Here is a 22,553-nt window from a genome sequence, read left to right as displayed (position 1 = left end):
ACAAGATTTCATTTAACATGGATGAAGGCTGTGGTTGAGGGTGGCCAAATTTACGACACAGCTTCAGTTTCCAGGGGATAGTAACAGGGTGTACGCAGCCAGGTGCTTAAGTAGGCCGCTCTGTTGTTTGAATGGATGTGTAATTGGCACGCAGACTGATCAGATGATCAATATGGCGCAGAAACCTTTCTGTTGATGTTGCTGCCTGAACCTATGATGTAAGGCTTAATATGAGCAACAGATGTAGCCATTCAAATAAAGTTGGACAAGCATCATTCAGAGTGTTTTCAGGACCTTTCTAATAACAAGTTGCAGCCGAATTTTGTGTCTCAATTGTCAAGCCCTTTAACTGTGATCATAACTTTCAGCTGTCAGTGTTGCGGAAAAATAAGTTGGGTCCTAATATTTTGTAAACCCAGTCAATTATATACCACTATCCAAGCTGAAAAACAGAAAGCTCTTTTACACATGCAGGCTTTTCTGTTTACAGGTTATGTGCGAATGAGAACCAAAGTCAAAGTTCCAGGAAATTGGTTCTGGCAATTTGTCAGAGCTAGTAACATTTATGTAAAAGTTCCATATCAGCATTTATGTGAGCCATTACTTTAATGGAGAAATCATGTACAACTTAGCAAATGTTGTACTAGTTGATAAAAAAATGTCTCCAAATTACGCTGTTGACATTACATGAACCACCCTTCTTAGTGGAGATGTGATAATGACGCAGAAAACACAAATAATGAGCAAATTGAAGTAAATGACTGCCGTGGCAAAGTGGAGGTGACATCATAAACTGGCCCATTTTCTTGTCAACTCTGTGAGTCTGTCTGAGGACCAGTTTTTTAGATGTCTGAAAAAGTGTGTGTGTGGCATTTCTCCGCAGTGTATTTGACACTCTGTCTTCATCACCCTTCTGTCCTCAGGTAAACACTATGGGGTGTACAGCTGCGAGGGCTGCAAAGGTTTCTTCAAAAGGACGGTGCGTAAAGACCTGACCTACACCTGCCGCGACAACAAGGACTGTATCATCGATAAGCGCCAGAGGAACCGCTGCCAGTACTGTCGCTACCAGAAGTGTCTGGCCATGGGCATGAAGAGAGAAGGTATAGTGCATTACGTTAAGGACAAATTCCCACTTACCTTACCCCTTAAATATCAAGTGGTCCTTAAAAAAAAACGCACATAAGCACACAAATAGCCGTGAAGTATATATGACAAGTAAAGAGACTGATTCCAAAGTAGAAGACGAGCGTTTTAACGGATTGCATGATAATACCAAGGCTGTTCACACTCTCTGTCGTTCCTCTCCACTTCATTTCCTCTGAATGAATGGGTCTGGCTTGAGAGAACTGGCATTATTAGGCGCTTTCCAAGCAGACAGTGTCCTAAGGAGTCTTTTGACTCCCCACTGGGGAGGTTCCCCGAGAATTATGAACCTTCAAGGACTTTTTATGTTTGCATTCGCACCGCCAGGAATGCAGAAGTAACATAAGCCAGGGGTTAGTATACCAATTTCATTTCTGCATGTGATGCAATGACAACAAGATGGAGGACACTGTGATTGGAGTTGTGCGTTCATCATGTGTCCTGGGTTTCAGTCAGCTCCCATTTACATCTCGACAGGTTCCTCCTTTGCTTGGAAAGTGCCTACCCTGAAGTAGGAGCTAGAAAAAAAAAAAAAGTCAAAATCAAACTGTAGCTCTAAGAACGATGATTGTTCCCAGTTCCTGTCGTGCATACACAAAAAAGGGGGTTCTTCCTCCAACGGTTCTTGTACTATGAACTGTGAAAAAGTTCCTGTGTTCGGAAAGCGCCTATTGAGAAACACAATGGATGTTAATCATTTAACACCGCACCAACCACTCTGAACACTGAGGTGGGGATTGAGCGTTCAGATTTTCATATGATTCTCATTAGTGAGCATTTATGTGAGCAATCTTTCCAGTAAATGTAGGGCAGCCATCAGTTGGACAGCTGGAACAGTGATGAAGACTTTACCTTCGAGGACAGATCGCGGAGTGGGGCAGGCGAGCAAGGGCTGGGTTTGTGTGAGAAAGAAGGGGCAGGGAGCTGTGAATTTTCACACTACATGTGGGTGTTAGGAATATTAGCACTCTTAGCAGTCTTAAGCACTCTTTCACACGTTCAGCGCATCACTCAAAGCCTCACACGGTCATCATCACCATAGTTAAATATGAAACAAATAATAATAACCATATAAACTATGCCTAAAGGAACAATTCACTCTCAGTACAAAGATATATATTTTTTTTCCTACCTACGTGCAGTGCAATTTATCCATCCAGACAGTTCCAGAGTAATTTGGCGAGGTTTCCAGAGTGCTACAGACACTAAAGATGAAGCATGCACATCCAAAATTAGAAACTAAGGTGCCAGACAGATAAAGCAACGGCTATGAAAAAAAAATGTAATAGTTCACACTCTGAAATGTAAAATGCTCCCATTTTCAGTCACCCTCCCTGACGTGATTGAAACATTGATCAGATTTATTAAATCTTGGAAGCATTTTACATTTCAGTGTGCAGACTCTACACTTTCTTTTTTTTTTCCAGTGTGCTACTGCCTTACCTTTCTCCCATCACCCCACTACAGTAGGTATCCACTTGTGGAGTTCAAACTGTACTTTATTTACTGCCAAAGAACGGTGGAAAACTGTATCTGTCTGCCCCACATTTGTACTTATAGGGGGTAGATAGATACAGCTTGGCGCAGGAAGCTCTTTACCCCCGAGGGCTGAGCCATTATGTCAGATATCTGTGTCACTGTTTTTGGCAAGAGCTGTTGCTGTTGACTTTTTCACATGTACATTTATGACGGTTTTGTGCTCCAAAAAAAAAAAATAAATAAAAAATAAGAAATAAATAAATGAATTTACACAAAAATAACCATCCAGCCCCATTGCACTGCGGTGTCAGGAGACAGGGGTCGCTGCAGACTGGAAACCTCACTAAATCACATCTGGAAGCTATCTGGATGGATAGATTGCACTAGGAGTAAGTAGGAAAATATACATTTTTTTTTTTTTTTTTTTTTTTTTAAATTTTGGGTGAACTGTTCTTTTAACAATACAATATAGCCAGGAGAGCCAAAGAGCAATGATGACAGATTGTTAAGCAAGTGTGTGTGTGTGTGTGTGCCCTCATGCGTGAATCTCCACTCTTTTAAAGCAGAAGGGTGTCGGATCAAGAACAAAATCAAAGCCACGGAGAAGTGTGTCTTGGATAGGTGCATACTGGAGGCTTTTCTTTCCTGGACCAATTTGTCTTGACCTTTACTTGGCCTCTCCCCCACACCAGCCCCCTCCTCCCCCCTCTCGCTTTTATTTATATCATTGTGGGGCTCTGTGCTCCGTTCAAGGATATTATCATTTACTGCCTTTCACCTCACTCAGTGCTGCCTAAGCCTCCCCCTGTACCCCGAGGGCTGTGGTAGAGAACAAGGCAGCAGTAGCCCAAAAGGCTAAGCGAATCCGCAGAAAAACAGGATTAAATGAATTTATGCTCTCCCAGTCAGGGGAGGAGGGGGGGAAATAAAGCTAACATGATTTCAGCCCTCCTCACCTCTCCCTGACTCCAGCACAAGTATTCTACCCTTGGGCTGACCTCCACCACCAGACAGCAGTTCCTCTAAAGTGGGGCCCCTTTCTCTCTCCTCCTCTTACACCCCCCAACCCCCCACCATCACGACCTCTGTGATTCAGAACTTGGAATAGAAACAGGAGAGGGGGGAAAGGGAAAAAAAAAAAAAAAAAAATCATCTTGTGAGCTATGAGTGTGTTGTGTATGTTTGAGTATGCATGTGGATTGTCCAGGTGTGTATATGTATGTGTGAGTTTGCATGCAGGCATTGATTTTCAAAAGCCCGTGATCACACACTATGTTATTATACAATACAAGAAAACTTTTTATTAATCCCTGGATGGAGGACAAACTTATAAAAAGCCACAGTATTTTCTCTGTGGTGTGTTAAATTACAGGCTTTTGAAAAGATAACATATAAACTTGCGTGCACACGTGCGCACACACATACACACACACACACACACACACACACGCGCGCTCATGCATCTTCTCCATTCTCTCTTGAGGCTGGCGGTGTGGTTTCTGTTGCCTTGGCCACAGTGAGCCTCGGTGTCTCGCTCAACACACAAACCATTTCCTCTGTCTCCTCGCCAAGCCAATCAGATGACAGAACCTACAGGGCTTCGCTTCAACCAGACATTTATTTACACAATATGGAAAAAAAAAAAAAAAAAGACTACAAGACAAAGTCTCCATTGATGTATGTTCAGGTTTTTCAAAGCTGTTCTGTCGCATAGGATATCTAACGACCAGGCATGGCATGAATAAGGAGTGACAGTCCATAAATTATTTATGTGTCTATAAATGATTTGTGTATAAAAGGAGCTGGCTGTTTGTCATTGTGCTCTACATGAAAAACGCATCTCTTTGATAAGGAAGCTAAGAAAAGTCCTTGAACCTTTTCACACTGCTGTGTTGTGCATAATGTAGGTCTAAGGTCCTAAATGTATTCCATCCCTCCACCGAAGCAATTATTGATGATTTAACTCTCTTGGATATGTTTACTGGCATATTACAGACCGGGTCATGCACTATTCACATGCTTGTAGAGACACACAGTGGGACAGGCCCTCACACATGCACGCACTCACACAGATATGCGTAACAGATGCTCATAGCCACGCGCACACACACGTACAGGTGTATGCATATACAAAGAGTGCAAATTTTACATTAAATTGTATGTTTATGCAAAAATTTGTTCCCACGAGCACCAAGCAAGAATTCAGGCATTTACTTAAAGAGAAGGCCCAGCATTGCAAGCAGTTCCACCTACTTCCCCAGCTGCTCCAGTGCCTCAAAATAAGTGAAAGTACTTACATGTAATCGTTAGACTTATGGTTTCATACCTCATAGACAACTACTAACAGGACAGCCGCTTCCTTAGAAACATAAACTTTTGAGCACCCTGTGTAGAAGTTTACTCAGTCATCCGTAAGATAAAGTTTTGAGAAACCATAAACCTCTGACTGTACCATTGCTCACGAGCAACTTATCTTGACACTGTGCAAACAACGGTAGTGACCAGAACCAGTTTTGTTAAATGCAGCCGTTCAGGAGGAGCGTCAGCGAGCCAAGGACAAAAATGAGAATGAGGTGGAGTCTACCAGTAGCGCCAACGAGGACATGCCCGTGGAGAAGATCCTGGAAGCCGAGCAGGCGGTGGAGCCCAAAACCGAGACGTACATCGAGACCAACCTCGGTGTGCCGTCCAACTCGGTGAGTCAGTGGCAACGCTAAAAGTTTATGTTCTTTTAACACTCCCGTACTGTTTGACTTTACAGCGCGCACTCATTGAATGCACATGTTCATGAAGACGTGCGCACCCATACACACACACACACACACACACATGCGCACAATGGGTGATTTGTTTAGAGTCAGCAAGGGGCCCGATGGGGAACATGTTAACAAAATGGTTCGTATTCTCCATCCTCACCCTGCGGTAATGCATCAATTTGGGGAGTTTTCTAGCGCCGCCGTGGCCAAAAATGCACAGGTGAAAACTTTAACTTTACTTTTACAACACATAAAACATTTATAGCCGGCTGTACAACATACATGCACAGCACCAAAATAGATGTGCAATTTTTCTCTGTATGGCTTTCCTGTCTGTAACAGCCTCTGAAATGTGTCAGTGAGGTAATGGGGAGAGATAGATCTGTTTTCTCACAGTTTTCTCTCCCTTATCCTCCCTTTATCATTCATCTGTGCAACCTTCTACCCCCCACCCCCCCCCCCCCCCCCCCCCCCCAAACCTCAACCTCATATGTCAGCCTCTATCAGATTGATAGAGGCTGACATGCACAAGCGATTCTGAATTAGTCTTTGGCCAGCACCTTGTTAGGGCTATCTTCAGTGAGAGGGGAAACAAGATTTTTGTCTCTATTTACTCATTAAATAAACCCTAGCGGTTGTCTTGAAGTGGAGTGGAGTGTATATAGCTGTGTGTCAGGAAGTTTAATAATACCTCGCCACCTGCTGGTAGGGATGGAGATGAATGTCCTGCATGTGTCCTGTTTATCCTCCCTCTGTTATTCCCTTTGGAGGTGCCTATAAGCGGTCTTAAATCCTTGCTCACCTGCTCACCTTGTATCAACTTCTCCGCTCGCCATCAGCTGTAATTTTTTTCTCCTTATCTATCTCCTCGGTATCAGCTGGGCACTGTGGGCTGTCTTTGACACAGAGGAGACTGAGGATGATGAATAATGCAACAGGCAGACTGTTCCTGAAAGCATCCCACAAAGCCTCAGCTTTCTCAGGAATTCTGCTGGAACATGAGAAACAGAGGAGTTGTGCAGCAGCGTACTAAAGGAGGCAGCGAGGGAGGGAGGGAGGGAGGGAGGGAGGGATGGCGAAAGGGAGGGAGCGGAGGAGAGAGTGAGTGAGTGAGTGAGTGCTTCTTCTGGGATTCATCTGCTTTAGGGGAGGGAAATGTCCTGTGAAGTAAAGGTAGAAATGTGAAGGCTGTTATGTGAGTAAATGGGAGCTATTTTGGGGGGCCAGATGGAAACGTAGGACATGAGCGTTGACATTAGGGAGAGGGAGAAGGAGTAGGGAGTCACAGGGGAGTGGCTGGCAGCTCAGACACACTAATGCACTGAATGTGTTTGGGCTCAGCCGTGGCAGGGCCCCCTCGCTGCTCGCTGACTGGCTGACACCAATAGAGGGCATTTCAAAAGACAGAGTCCATGGAGAGAAAGCACTGATGCACTGTATCTCTCATTCGGTTCACTAGCGCTGACTACAGTCCACCCGAGAATAATTAGCATCCTAAAATAAAAATTAAAAAATGCATTTTCGGTGTATTTAAGCATAGCGGGGCCCAGGGTGTTGGGATAGTATCGGAATGTGTCCCCATGTCATGCAGGCTGTCCTGGCAATGACGACTCCCCTCTTGTCCAAGTCTCGTCCCCCTGCCTCCCCCCTGTGAGGTCTCCTTTGAGAAGCACTGCCCCGTGGGATAATTAATCACAGGGCCGGGGCCGTGAGTGCACACCATGAATAGGCCGCCGCCACTGTCTAATGGCCGGGGTCTGGCCAAGCTGAATAAAGTGTGTTTATCTCATGGTGACCTAGAACAGGAGTTAAACAGGCGTTAGTAATGCGCCTTCAGTCAGACAAGGAAAGGCCTTCTCTCGAGGAGGAGGGGCGGAGGAGAACATGCTATCGTTCAGTCACGCCGGGAGGCTCTCTCTCCTTTTCCTCTGCCCATCTCTCTCTATATATCCCTCCCTTTCTTTCTCCTAATTTTGGGTGACTCTTGTGACATGCACACGATCATGTAGAATCAATCTCTTATCTTGACGTTAAGTTAATGGCGGGATGTGTTGATATTATTTAGATGATATTTAGCTGATCAATCATCCCTCCTCTCACTAAAATATGCAAGCATTTTTTTTTTTTTTAATCGAAAAAAAAGTGGGACACTGAGTAATTCATTTCCATACCGATCCGTATGAGTACCCAATTTCTCTTTGTTGTCACGCTAGCATAGTGTGGTTCAAGCAGAATAATGAAAAATTGAAAGGCAAATCTTTCGTCTCCTCTCCACAAGTGATGAAAATTTCATAGGACAGTATGCAAGCCTGGCATTTCTCTAAGCTGCTGGGATGGCCGAGCATGGCTGTGGAGCGTGCACGGCTAAAAAGCCTTTGATTTGGCTGGGAATGGAGACAATGCGTGTTTGTGGCACGCGTTAAATAAGAACCGCTCAAAGGGACTCTCTGCTAAAATCCAGTTACTTACAGTCTCTCTTCTCCCTAACTCTGCACCTCGGGAGACCACGTCCCTTTTCTTCTTCTTCTTCTTCTGCTTCTGCTTCTCCGTGCTTCCTCCTGCTCATTTGCCACACATTTTCCGAGGACGATCAGCTGGCCGTTATTCTCCTGGGTTAAAAAAATCTTCACGGTAAAAGAAGAGCAAGTGCTTCTCACAGTTGCGCCGCGAGGTGTTCCCTGGTGCATTGTCACATAGCTACACAGACGAGACCCGAGGTTAATGTTATTCTCGCGCGGGTCACAGTGGGCTCCTCCGCTGTGGCCCCCTAACATCCTAAACGCCGCTCTGTGTCTTGAGGTACAGTAAGTACAGTAATGCGATGACTGAGGGTTGTTGCAGGAAAGTGTAAGGTCCTCTCCCCTGTCATCTCCACAGACGCAGGCAGGGAAACCAGGTCAGTATAAACATGGCTAAGATAGCCCATGCAACATTCATGAGCCTCGCCATGTTTAACGAGAACTCGGAGACTTGTATTCTTTTGAGGGGGTGGCTCAACTGTGGCGTGCGCTGGAGCCCCCTTTTGTTTTCCTTTGTTTTGGCTGGGGCTGCCCTTTGGAATGAATTAGCCGAATCTGTTTATGTGTTTTTGAGAGAGGCGCAGCTCACAGAAACTGTCGCACTGAGCTGCGCCGTCCACATCTCCCACGGAGATCAGATGCTGAAATATTCATAAGATGCCTATTTTCTTTCTCCCCCTGAAGAAAAAAAAAACTGCTTTCAGTTTTCAAAACAGTGTAGGCTTTGTGTCTGGTTAACTTTTTTCATATTTCAAGCGCCCATCTCTGATACTCTGCAGTCAGAGGGAGTTTCACACCACGGGGAGGGAAAGTGAAAGAGAGGATTGGACGGATGAAGTGGTTATAGTCTTAGGCCCTGTGTATTTTAAAAGAAGTGTGAGTGGAAGGATGTTTTCCCCTTCATCTTGAACTAATCTTCTCTTGAGAGCTGCAGTTGATGTTGGGATCCTCCGAGCTTTTACCATTGATCAGTGGGATTTGGAGAAGGAAGTTGGGGAGAAGTTGCTCTGACTGTTATTGTCAGAGTGTGAGTTCACACACGGATACTTGGAATTTAAGAGTGTTTACTTGATAGGAAATTATGCACAAAAGTGTGTGCACTTTCTCTTCTAGTCTTTGTTTACAGACACACACATGAAGGATACAGACTCCGGAGACAGTGGTAAATTAGTCCTCTGTGAGTGACAGTATTGTTTAGGATCTTTTTTTTTTTTTTTCCTGCCCACATGGATTTACATTTTAGAGTTAGTGATGTGCAACTTGCATTAGGATTCCGCCACGACTCATGTGCTCCCTCTGGGTCAAAGAATAATGCCTCTTTTCAATCTGATTTATCGGGACAGCTGAGGACTGCCTGTCCTTGTCTTTCGACTAGCACTTCAGCTGCACACAAAAAATAATCATCTTAACAAGAAAACTGCAAAAGGGCTGAGCTGCACTTCATGACCATTGCAGCTCGGCTTAATCAAGAATTTTCTTGAAACAGTTGGATCGCTCTGTCTTAGTTCAAGCGATCGGCACTCGTTTGATAAATATGTCGAATAGTGTGATTTCTTAAGGGCTAATATGCAGCCAGAGGGTCATCTTCCAAAAAGAAAGCTTGATCAGGACCTTGACACAAAGTGAAAGGGTCGTGATGTGTCCTGAGGGATTTATTTTGCAAAAATGACCAGCTGTCTTTACATTATCTTATATGTTACATTTCAGTGAAAGAAAGCAATGATTCGACACTAAATATTAGTGAGGAAATTATTTTAATAGGCTTCAAGATTCTGCCAAATTGTCCATAATTGGATAATTAATATCCAATAACTGGACCTGAAGGCCTCGACATATATAGAACACTTCAGCTACGTTTGCCAGCTACATGTTACAGTCTAATTGTCTTTGTTTGTACTTCATCTTTTCTTCTGGTTTTCTTTTTATTGTGGCCAACGGCATTATGTTTTGGGGTTGTCCATACGTCCCATTCTCATGAACACGATATCTCAGGAACGTCTTGAGGGAAGGTCTTCAAATTTGGCACAAACGTCCACTTGGACTCAAGGATGAGCTGATTTGAATCCGGTGGTCAAAGGTCAAGGTGTGACCTCACTGTGACCTCAAAAAACACATTTTCGGCCAAATCTCAAGAATTCATAACTCATGCATAATTATGACAAAGTTCAACACATGAGACTTCCTCTACCCATGCGATTAAATGTCCAAGGAGAAGAGAGGCTTTGAAAATGCATTTAAACTGAGTGTATAAATTATTGTATAGATATAATAAAATATTTGAGATAGTCTTGTCTCAGAGCTTTAAAATCCTCAGCTCCCCTTTTTGACATATGTAGGTCTCATAAGGTGAAACTACTAAAAGATTGCAACTTTCTCCTTGATTCAGACCATTTATTTCATATAGGGAGTCTATCAGTGTTCCTATTTTGCATTATTATCGTCATTTTTTTTTTTTTTTTTTTTTTTTTTTTTTAAATCTCTCACTTGTCTGTTCAGTTGGCAGAGTGGGGTGTGATGTCTGACATTTTCCAGAGTCACTGTATTCAGTCAGAAGCGCAGTCACACGAGGATCAAAGGAAGCATTACTATGAAATCCTATCATTTGTGTTGCTGAATTTTACAAAGCAAATGGTGGCCCTGCCCAGCCTAGTAATGAAGTCCCACTTGAGCTCCTAAGCACTTGTTCTGTTGCGGAGTGTCAGCCGAGTGTCAGTAGGGGCCTCTTGAGCTCCACTAGCCGTCCAAAAGGCTGATTTGTGTGCAGCCTAAAAGGTCCCCAAGGAAAGTCTGCCTAGAAAAAGTCTTTTTTTTTTTTTTTTAACCAGCAGCTCTCTGCAGGTATTTCCTCCCTGAGCTCGGCCAGAATCACTGTTTGTTTTGCCCTCCTACTTGCTCCTCTTCAGAGGATATCATTCACAGTGCAGTGTGTCTATGTGTGTGCAAGCTCGTGTGTGTGAGACAATTTGTACTGTAGTTTGTAGTGTGCCAGTGGTGATGGGTGGCTCACCATGACAGCAGGCTTTCATCCAAACGACACATATGCAGTAATCACACACACACATACACACACAAATTCAGAATTTTTCATGACACTTACCCACTTCATCGACTAACTGGATTGCTAACATCAAGATCTGTGTGTTTGTGTGTTCCCTGCAGCCCAATGACCCAGTGACGAATATCTGCCAGGCAGCTGACAAGCAGCTCTTTACCCTAGTGGAGTGGGCCAAGAGGATCCCCCACTTCTCCGAGCTGCCACTGGATGACCAGGTCATCCTCCTACGGGCAGGTCAGTCAAATGAACAGAAAGGGGTCAATTAAAAAAAAGAAAAAAAGAAAACATAGGAGAAAGCATCACATCCAAACAAGCCAATAAAACAACACACAGAGCCCAGCTTTTTACAGAGATGCCGTCGATAAATTACATGTACATGCATACAAACATACAAAAAAAATCTATGCACAACAGAGCTTAGACAGGCTATTAACCACCCAAATCAGGTCAAAACCATGAATAACTGTCCAGGTCATGTGACTGAGACAGTGTCAGACCACCAAGGTCAGCGCAGCTAACTGTGTGTATCTCTGTGGAACAGCTGAGGCTGAAGGATCATACGGTAAGCAGCAGAGATAACAGAGAGTGAATCATCTGTCACTTCTCTTCCATTCACTATCATCATACGCAAGGAGGTCCTCTTGGCTCTCCCAACACATTGCCCTTGTTGCCCGCCTGTCGCTCCAAATTACGCCATTATATTCTAAATCCACCTCGAGGAAAAAATGCTATTACACACCCGTCCCGCACCCTCAAAAAATCCCCCCATCATTCCTTATCCTTCATGCATACCCTCTCCAGTGATGGAGAGACTTCAGAAAAGAAGAGAGAGAGAGAGAGAGACGTTATTCTGGAGAGCTCCTCTCTTCTCGGCGCTCAGGTTTGCTATAAATAACCACTTTAGTTCTGCTGTATCAGAGATAAAAGCATCCCAGCCCCTCTCATACCCAACTCAACTCTGGGGAGAAGAGGGGACTGTTGCTAGGCAGAACAGTTAAAGGAGCCCTGTCACTCAAAAGGCAGCGTCTTGTGTCTTTCGTTCTCTCTGTGTCAAGCCCCTGCTTTGGCACATCAAGTGTGTTGTCTTTATTGTGATGGCAGGCGCAGTTCATCCCTTTTACACGCTTGTCTCTCTGGAAACCATGATTCGAATGCGTCGGTAATAACCCGATGCCTGTGCTTAAGAGAGCTGCACGCTTTTACCGCAGCAGCTTAATTGATTCATTGGAATTCCCCTTTGTTGTCAGTTTCATTTTGCTTGAATGCTATGTGAACTTTTGTACTGGGATTTGCTTGGTCTCTCTTCATACTTTTTTTTTTTTTTTTCTCTCTCTTCGATTCCTCTCCCCCATCTCTGTCTCAGGTTGGAATGAGCTCCTCATTGCATCATTTTCGCACCGTTCGATAGCGGTCAAAGACGGGATTCTGCTGGCCACCGGGCTACACGTCCACCGCAACAGCGCCCATAGTGCCGGTGTGGGAGCCATCTTTGACAGGTCATCACCATCATCATATTACTAAACCTTAAAGCATCCAGTAGTAGTCGTTTTTAAGTGTTACGCCAGACACCACTTATCATAACAATAATTTCTGACACCGTATCACATTTCAATTCTTCTTGTGAAATGTTTTATTTGCATATCCATTTGTGTTCTCGCTCTCCAAAACACTGGAAATCTTACACCTAGGCAAGTTTGTCTCATGAGAGGTAATGCCACATGGGAACTATTGATTGACACCAATATTCATTAAATATGTACATATATATGTGCAAGAGAGGTCCCATGAAAACACAGAAATGCTAAAAAAAAAAAATCATGCACACGTCGCTCACAATGAAATCAGCTTTTGAGCTGCAGGATCTACCGTTGTGATCCTTGCTATTCCTTGGAAGGTGTGTTATTGACATTCCTGGGTAGAAGGCTGTCTGACAGGCAGAAATCTCACCGGAGTTCGCAGTGTCTGTTCAGCAATATCACTCCTCGAGTTGATGTTAATGATTTGGACAGTACAAAATACAGTTTGGGAAGTAATATGATAGTGTTTGTGTGCATGTGTGTGTGTGCTCCCGCAGATCAGTTTGACAGATAGTTGGTCGCGAGAGGTGTTGTCATCAAATCCATATTAACAGGGGTTCCCGTGTCTAGCCGGTGCTGACTGGAGTAACAATCTGAGGGCCAGAGCCACTTTTAACCTCTCCTCGTCTTTCTCCCTCTCTCCCTCTCTCCCTCTCTCTCTCTCTCTTCTGCTCCTTGTGCCTCCGCCCTCTGGTCACCGAAAAAGTCTCTGCGCTCGCTCATTAAACGTAGCGCAAGTTTACTCCCGAAGGATGTATTACATCTCTGCATTTACCGTGGCGAGCATTAAGATACAGAGCCCTGATAACATTTCTTTATCTACTCCTCGCTCCGGCACCATACAAATGAAGAGGCTGATTAACTTAAACACTTGAGTCTTTTTTCTTTCTTTTTTTTTTTTTTTTTACCCAAGTTGTTCCTTAGAGCAAATTGAATTAGGATGAGCTAAGAGCCACAATTGACTTTGCTCTCTGAGAAAGAGAGAGAGAGAGAAAGAGAGGAGCAGAGAGAGTGATGGGGGGGGGAAAAAAGAGCGTCAGGGAGAAGGCGTGACCGAGTCAAAGAGGGGTGAGAAGTTCGAATGACTGCACGTACCGACACTCCCACCAGTGATGTCACACACAGACAGCGGGAGTGCCGGTGTTAGATTACAGGTCATGTTTACTCTGTGGCTTTCGTGGGTTTCCTTTTATGAAAATCATAAATATAATTACGCTGCAGTGTTGTTAACTTTTCCAGTGATTTCATTGTGCCTAAATAGGTTTTTGAATAGGCTTTTGTGTGTTTGGTGTATTTTCAACAGACTTTGGAGCTGAACAATAGGCCCATTTGCAAATAACTTTTAGTGTTGCAGCCTGTCCATGTACAAGAAGAATAGGGTTTCTCTCAATATGGATCATGTGCATGGCCACTCACAAAATTTTATGTAGTATTTATAAATACAATTTAACACGTGGAGATTTTTATTTTGGTTTGATTTTGAACTAGCCTGTCGTCTGACTTTTGTTTTTTTGTTTTTTGTTTTTTTGGTCTCTTTTGTGCTCAGAGTGCTTACAGAACTGGTGTCCAAGATGAGGGACATGCAGATGGACAAAACAGAACTGGGGTGCCTTCGAGCTATCGTCCTCTTCAACCCAGGTAACCTTTCTCCCGCACTTCAGCTTTCCTTCACTGTCTGCATTTGGAACCTGTAGACCTCTCAGTCACTCAGTCAATTAATTAAATCTTTTTTTTTTTTGAGCAGCATACTTAAGTCAAAGCAAAAAAAAAAAAAAAAAAAATAGATGCAAGCGGCCATTCCTTGGGGTCCCAGGCTATGGGACAAGTGACAGTAATAATATGAGCTTAATTTAGCATTATGGATAAAATCTGCATCTCAACAATAAAACGTTGTGGTGACAGTCCTGCGGGTGAAAGGTCGCCTGACTTATCGCCGTTTGAAAAATTGCCAATTTGTCCTAATCATAGTGCTTTTCAGCCTGACCAAATGTGCTCCGTCTCAAATACAGATGGACTGATTATCCAGTCTCCAATTATACAGAATGACTGGTCAACCAAACGACCGTTTTCTGTCTTTTTCTTTTCCTTTCTCTTCCCACCACAAGCCGCACACTGCTCTCCCGTACTCTGCAACACAGTCGCCCACTGATCGAACTCTGCTGTTGTTACTGTAGTCTTCTCGTAAATCAGTCTATTGTTAATTGGTCAGATTGTTCCTGTGTATGTGTATGTGCGTGTGTGTGAGTGTGTGTGTGTGTGTGTATGTGCGTGTGTCTGTGCCGCTGGTGCAAGTGATTTCATATTGTCACAAAGAGTTTGCAAACAGCTGCTGTTTTGCTAACAAGTATTTAGGCCCTAATGTTTGTGCTGGTTTGAAGGCTATTTGTTCTCCACTAAATGAGTCTGTTATTCATTGGTTAGGTTGTTTGTGTGTGTATGTATATGTGTGTGTGTGTGTGTGTGTGTGTGTGTGTGTGTGTGTGTCTGTGTGTGTGCGCGCACGCTGCAGCCACAATAAGTGATTTCTTTGATGCTGCTATTGTCCCAAAGTGCTCACAGACAACTGCCTACATATTTGTGATGTGGTTTAAAAGCTATTCGTACCACAAAAGTGTGGAAACACTTTAATAATATATTCCATTAAATATAGTTGTTGTTTTTTTCTTGGCGTGCTTTTATGCATGTTTGAGTTATCTGAGAGGTTCAGATAATCAAGGTTCTACTGTATGTATCTGAAGTTAAAGCATAAAGTCTCATTTTGTGTTTGGACATATTTATTTTCAACTTTATTTGAGCGTTGTGACTCAACAGTTTATATTTTCCAAACTCTGAGTAACACCCATCATCATCATCATCATCTGGTCCATATATGTGGTGTATTTTGTGGCGATCAGATCAACTTTGCAGGTTAAATAATGAAAAAAATATGTTTGTATGAAATTCAAAATACCAGAATAGCCATGGCAGAAATCAAAAACTGGATGTGCAGTGGATTTAGCTTGAACCGAGCTATTTGAGGGCCACTAAAAAAAGGCCCTTTCATCCTTCCCTACACTTTGTGATCAAGCACACACAGCAAGAGCAAACGTTCAGTAATTACTCATCAAGTGTGCATTGCTTTGTTAATCAGAAATGCTAATCAATTATGTGGCGGCAGTATTAATGAGGAAAAAAAAATGTGCACTTAAATTAACTGCAAATTATTGTAGCAAGTAAATTTAAGCCCAAGTTGCACTAACCAGTACATGACCATGATAAACCACCATCAAAGTGCCCTTGAGCAAGACACTCAGCCATAATTTATGTTAAATGAACTGCCCAGTGGCCAGATTTAGACAACGGTTGCACAGGTGGCTGAGGATTTTTAAATAATAAAGTGTGAGGAAGGGTAATGCTGAAAAAGAGCACATGCACAAGATGAAAATAGAAGAGTCCAAGTAACAGCACAGAGGGCATTTTGTAACATGCAGCATATTATTATTGTTGTTACTGCACTGCAAAAAAAAAAAAAAAAAAAAAAAAAATCTCTGTCTTAACAAGTCTTCCAGTCAAATATGCAGAGTCATTGTCTTGATGCAAGGGGCTGATCTGACTTGTTCTCTTTTGGGTTAGGGTTAGGGTTAGAAAAGGAGAAAAAAAAATCCCAAAACAAGTGAAGTTGCATTGGAAATAAGTCGCACTTGCAGATAGATTTTTTTTTTTTTTTTTTTTTTTTTTTAATACAAATTTGAAACTGACTGAAAGACCTTTTGAGATGGATATTTTCAGGTGATGGTCCGTGTTATATTATTGTTTTTTTTTTTTTTTAAATGTATTATTTTTGTTTGAATCCCCACAGATTCTAAAGGTCTGTCCAACCCAGGTGAGGTGGAGGCTCTAAGAGAGAAAGTGTACGCTTCTCTGGAGGCCTACTGCAAACAGAAGTACCCTGAGCAGCCTGGCAGGTATGGACGCAGTTTCTGCAGTGAATGCTAAATGCAGCCTTGCACAGGGGGTTTGCTTGCTCACTCTTTGCACCAGATTTTTCTGTTCACAAGGTATTTTGGTTTTATTTACTGCGCGTCGAAATAATAAGTAGCAAATAAAAACTGAAAGAAGACGTGATGGAGGAGCCAAAAGCCAACACAATTTTCCAGCAATCATTTGCCATAATCTTTCATTCAGTTTTCATGTTACCTCTTCTCCTACATGTTATCATCATCGTGTACCCACAAGGCAGCATGTGAATGTAATGCATTTTTCACAGACGGCTTCTGTTATTTGCCTTTTTATTCCAATCACAGTCCAGTTTTGGGGAGAACATTTTAATGAAAAGTTTTTTGAAAAAGGTCAACTCGAAAAGTATGTTTCAAAACACCCCATCCTTGATTGCATTTTGGCACCCTATGTTGAAAAACTCCCTGTCAGTGTTTATTTACATAGTGAATTATTGGATTTATTTATTTATAGTCAAGCTCTTGATAAAATGTTGCTGTATGTGATGGTTAAACATGAATTTATTCTGAAAGTGTAAGGACATAAGGCACACAGTGCAGCTTCAAGGTGGAAAAAAAGAAAAAAAAAAAACTTCAGAAACACTTTGGAAAATGTGCTGCACCTCACTTTTACTTGGGCAAAGCGGAGCACTTTCTAAAGTTGAGAAAAGTTCAGCTTTTTATAGGAGCTCACATAACATGGAATGCATTTTTGGTGAGCTCACTCTTGCAATGAAAAAGAGGAAGGATTTTATCCTACAGAGGCATTTAATAGTCTTCTGTGCCTCCTTTGTCATGGTCAGTGCAAGAAGTAATTTCTTTATCTTTATATGTGTTTTTATGTAGAGCGTTTGCATGCATCTATCCATGGTTCACTTATGTCTAATGTTTAATCTCATGTCTAATGAATCATTCTGGGTATTGTTCAGAATTTTTCAATACCGGCGCAGGTGCCAATACCTTGACTTGAATACCAGGTCATGGACGTTTTTTTTCTTTTCTTGAGACCAATTTTCTAAAATCTTGTTATAAAATCAATTTTATAACATCTCTGGGTGTAACATTGAGTTTCCATGCATGCCTCTACGGCATTTAAAGTTAAACAGCCAATTAGCAGCATTATTAGATCTCGGTATAAACATGATGTAATGCATGCTTATTGGCTTAATGATGCTGATGGGATTTACTCTTTAGGTATTGATTTTCGGCACCATGGCATCTTTTGACACTCAATAGTACTGAAGCAATTTGATCGGTGCCATAAAAGTATTTATGTTTGGTACCCAGTCCAAGCAAAATGTTGCAGATCGTCACTCTCTGAAAAGAGCATTTAACAACAAAGAGTCCATTGCAAAACTCACTCTTTCATTTTTATGAACTAGATTGATGAAATCAGTGGTGCATTGTGTGATAAGATTTTCTTTTTTTTTTGGCATGACAACCTCATCCATCCATCTCTTCCTCTCTCCGTCAAGTGTGTAACACATTTTTTTTGTGTGGCAGGTTTGCAAAACTGTTACTGCGGTTACCGGCACTGCGCTCCATCGGCCTGAAGTGTCTGGAGCACTTGTTCTTCTTCAAGCTTATCGGCGACACACCCATCGACACCTTCCTCATGGAGATGCTAGAGGCACCCCATCAAATGACATAATGGTGGACAGGGTTAAGCCCTCTTTCCCCTCATGCCCCACCCACCCCCACACACCCAGCCCGTACCCCTCCCACATCCCGCACCAGCCATGGCGAGGGGATGAGGTCCTTGAAAATCCCCTCTCCAGCAAGAGACAGATCACATGACAACTTTGTATGGAGAAACAGCAGGCATGGGGACAGGAGCACCTCCTCTTCTCTCCCTTCTCTCCTTGGCTCCCTTTGATGTGTTTTAAAAAAAAAAAGGATTCATCATGTCTATGGGTCTGTTTTGTACCTTGTAAAAATATATAAATAAGAAATATATATATTAAAATCATGAGATAAAATGAGTGACAACAGTGGACTGAAACGAGGACAGACTGAGGATAGAAGAAATGTATTGAGCCATTGTTTTGGTCTTTGCTCTCTCTAATCGTGACAGACAAAGCAGAGGTGATCAGGTCTAAAACTCACAGCTGTGCTTGCAGGTATATTTCGAAACGGTGGTGATGTCATATTTGGACATTCAGAGTCGTGAACAGGACAATCGCGTCTTGGACTTGATGAAGAGCCTCGGGCTGCCTGGTCTGACTCCAGACTCAGACCGGAGCCCTCTCTCTTTCAGGACTTATCTTACTTACGGGACAGACGGGGAGGGGGTGGGGTTGGGGGGGTTGGCCTGCTCGGAGGAACTCCTCCGTTCCTGTCAGATTCAACTGGTGCGGGAACAAGTCGGGTCCTGCACGAGCTGTTTAGAGGCGGAAGCTCTCGGAAAAGGACTCAGAGGTGGGACAGACAAGACTGCAAGTGCTCAACTCAGGTCTCTGCCCAAATCCAACTAAATTAAACCATGTCTTTCTCTATTAGCACTGTGTAACATTGGAGAGGACACTACATTAGTTCAGTAATCAGCCTCTTGGTAAATGTATCGATTGATTGGAGTGCGGGAATGCAGGCAGAGCTTGGTATGGACAATCTGCACCGGTCTTTCTGCCTATAGGGAAAGTAACCATGGGCACAAAGACGCTATGTTGTGGACCGTAGTTACATCAACCTCACGAAAGCTTTTTGCTATATGAGCATCGCTGGATGTACTGAAAGGCTCGCGGAAAGTTGCGGAAAATTAATTTGCGGCCTTTTGTCACAAATTTGTAGGTGATGACGGAAAATTCCCGAAGCTTGGATGGCTGGAAGTTGAACGCATGGCGTCATCCAAGACGGCGCCGCTGGGGAATTGTGTGATCAGAACAAAATGCTGTTGAAGTGATGCCATATCTTTGTCATGTTTGCTGGCCTCTGAGCTCCTTTCGTCCCTCTCTGACCTCCCCCACCCCCTCCCGCTTCTCATTTCATGTGAATTTTCAGCACACCATTATCACCTCCACACTCAGTAATCCCTCTGCTCCATGCAGTGGATCTTAGCTTTAGAACCACCGTTATATCTACCTGTACAGAGAAGTTACAACCATATACAGTATTGATGGTATTTTTGTTTTTCATCCAGACATCAGCAACGTGCAGTTACCTCCGTTTCCATCCCTCAGACTTTCAGTTCTCAACACTTCCTCAGCGCCAGGCTTCGACCGCATACGTGGGCTGAAGCGCTTTTTGTTGCAGCAGAGCCATTGTTTGTTTATTTGTTTGTTACTTGGCACTTAACCTCATGACAGTGGAGTCAGATTCCTTCACAGAGAGCCGAAATTAGCGTTCCCTCTGGGGTGGACTTTGGTTGAAGCCTCGTCAAGAGCTCCCTGATATTTTTGCCTGTTCTTCCTCAGAGGGATACACTCTCGCTCTCGCTGCACTTCTCTGAACAACCAAGTGTCATTTAAGTCAAACTGAAATGTTAAAATTCTCCATGCTATGTATAAATATGCTATATTCCCATATTCTGCTTTTGTTTCTCCTTTTCTTTTAATGCTGCAGCTGCTGCAAAACTATGCATCGAGCGCATTTCCAAAGATTGTCCATAGAGCGGTTGCATTTTGATAGTAATGGCTTAAACTGATCTGCTATAACGTGTAAAGGACAAAACCAGTGTTTCTGAGACGTGGGTCTGCTGTAAAAATTCCTTGACAGGAGTAAATACCTTAGACAGCTTTTCAGTATCTCTTACTGAGCTTTTTTTGTTTTGTTTTTTTTTGCTTGAGTTACTACAGGCTTACCTTGTAATGCAACTGGAGCTCAAATAGCTGTTCCCCCTCTTTTTGAAAATGTATAATGGAACAGTGGAGCATCATTTCAGGAAAAAAAAAAAACAGACAAAATTAAATGAGAAATTGATTATTATGATCTTTTGTAGGTTTTAAGCATTTTAGATTCATGCAACAGCGAAGACAGTGGTGGATCAGCACCGAATGCCCACCAAATACATGAGTGACACCAGTCTGAGGTATTGACTCCTACCAAGCCAACAATGAAACCATGTGTCAAAAAAAAATGATATTGCTCATAAAGGTTTAGGGACAGTTTCACAGACACGCAAAAAAAAAAGTCTAGTTCTCGATTTTCACTGGAGATCTCCACTGAGAAACAGAAAAAAATCTGTAGTGTGTGACTGCGTCGATGCGTCTCTGTGAAACTGATCCTCAGATGTTTTCTTCTTAATGGAGGAAAAAGTCAGGACCGGATTTGGACGCCAACATTGAGAGGGTTAGACAGACTTGAATATTCACTTTCAGACAGAGGAGTTTGGACCAGAGAGAGTGAGGGACACGGCGGCTATGGAAGAGCTGTGACTTCCCCCTAGTGGAAGAGATGCAGCACTGCAACATTACTTGAATTTTATACAAGTATTTAATCAGACAAAAAGAGAAAAAAAAAAGAAGAAAAAAAAAAAGAATGGCACTTTTCCACGGCGTTATCATCAATGTTTAATATTCCTTTTTGGTGAGACAAAACCTCAGTGTTTGTGCTTGTTAAGACTGAAAAAAAAGTAGCAATAACCTCAGTATGGTCTATTGGCTTGTCCTTTGATTTATACAGCTCATTTATTTCAGTCAGACGGCCGGTGTAATGATGAACTATCCAGGTGACAGTATTGACTGCCAGCTTGAGCTCAGTTTACAGTATTTATATTTCGGGGGAAAAATAATAATAATAATAATACTTGTCTGTCTGTAAAGCAAATAACAAAAAAAAGGACGTTTTAATTTGCTCAATAATGTTTTCAACCTAAGCACTATGGTAAAGGGGAATTATATTGCCAGAATTTTCCGAAATTTTCTACAAGGTCAGATAGGATAGATTTACCTGTTTTGTTTTGTTGTTTTTTTTTCTGTTGTTTTTTTTTTTTTTCTAAAAGAATGTTGCAGATTTCATGTGTGGCCCACTTTGGTCTTGAAATGAAGAGAAACGCGTATTCATCATTTGTCTCCCAGCAGGGCGACCTGATGTTTTAAACTGAATATCCTCCTGTTCTCCAGTCTGATGCCTCCTCTTTTTGAGCTCTGTCAGTTTACTGTGATCGGTGACCCCAGGTATCTTAAGCCATAAACGGATGTCGTGCAAGCTCACTCTCCCGTGGGATATGGACAGAGAAGGGTCTTTTCTCGACGAGATAATGAAAGGATCATCCTGATAGAATGATTACCTACATAAATGCTTTATACCATAAAGCTATATTTTGTTTATATGTATATGTGTATATATTTATAAATATATATCTATAAATCTGTTCCTTGAGTATTTCCAGTCAATATCGCAAGAGGGAGACAAGTCTTTCAGACCAAACTGTTCTACACCAGGTGAGATTTCTTCAGCTGTCATTCAACTCAGTTTTATGGTGTTTTTTTTTTTTTTTTTTTCAAAAATATCAGAGGATTTTCTTTTCTTTTCTTTTTTTTTTGCATTCAATCTTGAATTTATTGAGGCAAATCTGAACCAGCAGAATTGCAGCAGCTCTAAACTGAAAAGAACCAGCTCTCCGCAGTTAATGGGACCTTGAGAAGTAGCAAAAAAAATAAAAATAAACTTAAAAAAAAAACTCAAAAAGAGGAAAAAAAAAGGTTAATAGACTTTAACGCCCTCTAAAAATGTATGTGTTGCTTGGCTGTTGTATGTTCAAAAATGTAATCAGGAAAAGCTGAGCTTGTGACACAATCACTGCTTTCTTTGTTGCATAGAGACAGTAAAATGTTCAAGAAAAAAAGATCTATTTTTGTACAAAGGTAATTTTATCCCTTGCTTATGTACTCTGTTCTTTCCCCCCCTTTTCTGTGGGCTGTTGTATACATTGTGGAAATGTTGATTTGAAAAGACAAAAAAAATAAAATAAATAAAAATCTGATTTTCAGATTGAAAAGGTAGGGTGAGAAGGAGCGGTTGGCATCGGCACCCTGGTAACTTGTGTCGCCTATACTTTCCCCTTTTCAACCTGTCGCTAGAAGATGGGAATGTCCTCTTTCATTATATTT

General features: G+C 42.4%; 1 protein-coding gene across 2 annotated transcripts in view; it reads left to right on the top strand.

The window, feature by feature from the left end:
- Nucleotides 1-22,106, top strand: part of rxraa (retinoid X receptor, alpha a) — a 117,903-nt gene extending 95,797 nt beyond the window's left edge. Inside the window, exons 5-11 of one of the 2 annotated variants that reach the window (XM_030064978.1) lie at nucleotides 924-1,103; nucleotides 5,137-5,321; nucleotides 11,060-11,189; nucleotides 12,319-12,451; nucleotides 14,079-14,170; nucleotides 16,371-16,476; nucleotides 18,010-22,106. In XM_030064978.1, the coding sequence (XP_029920838.1) occupies nucleotides 924-1,103; nucleotides 5,137-5,321; nucleotides 11,060-11,189; nucleotides 12,319-12,451; nucleotides 14,079-14,170; nucleotides 16,371-16,476; nucleotides 18,010-18,157 (974 nt within the window). In that variant the 3' untranslated portion in view covers nucleotides 18,158-22,106. The remainder of the gene's footprint in view (nucleotides 1-923; nucleotides 1,104-5,136; nucleotides 5,322-11,059; nucleotides 11,190-12,318; nucleotides 12,452-14,078; nucleotides 14,171-16,370; nucleotides 16,477-18,009) is intronic. The other variant, XM_030064979.1, reaches the window with a different exon arrangement.
- Nucleotides 22,107-22,553: the final 447 nt, after the last annotated feature.

The sequence above is a fragment of the Myripristis murdjan genome, chromosome 12, assembly GCF_902150065.1.
Source record: "Myripristis murdjan chromosome 12, fMyrMur1.1, whole genome shotgun sequence".
NCBI classification, from domain to species: Eukaryota; Metazoa; Chordata; class Actinopteri; order Holocentriformes; family Holocentridae; genus Myripristis; species Myripristis murdjan.
This window is presented reverse-complemented; position numbering and strand designations above follow the sequence as displayed.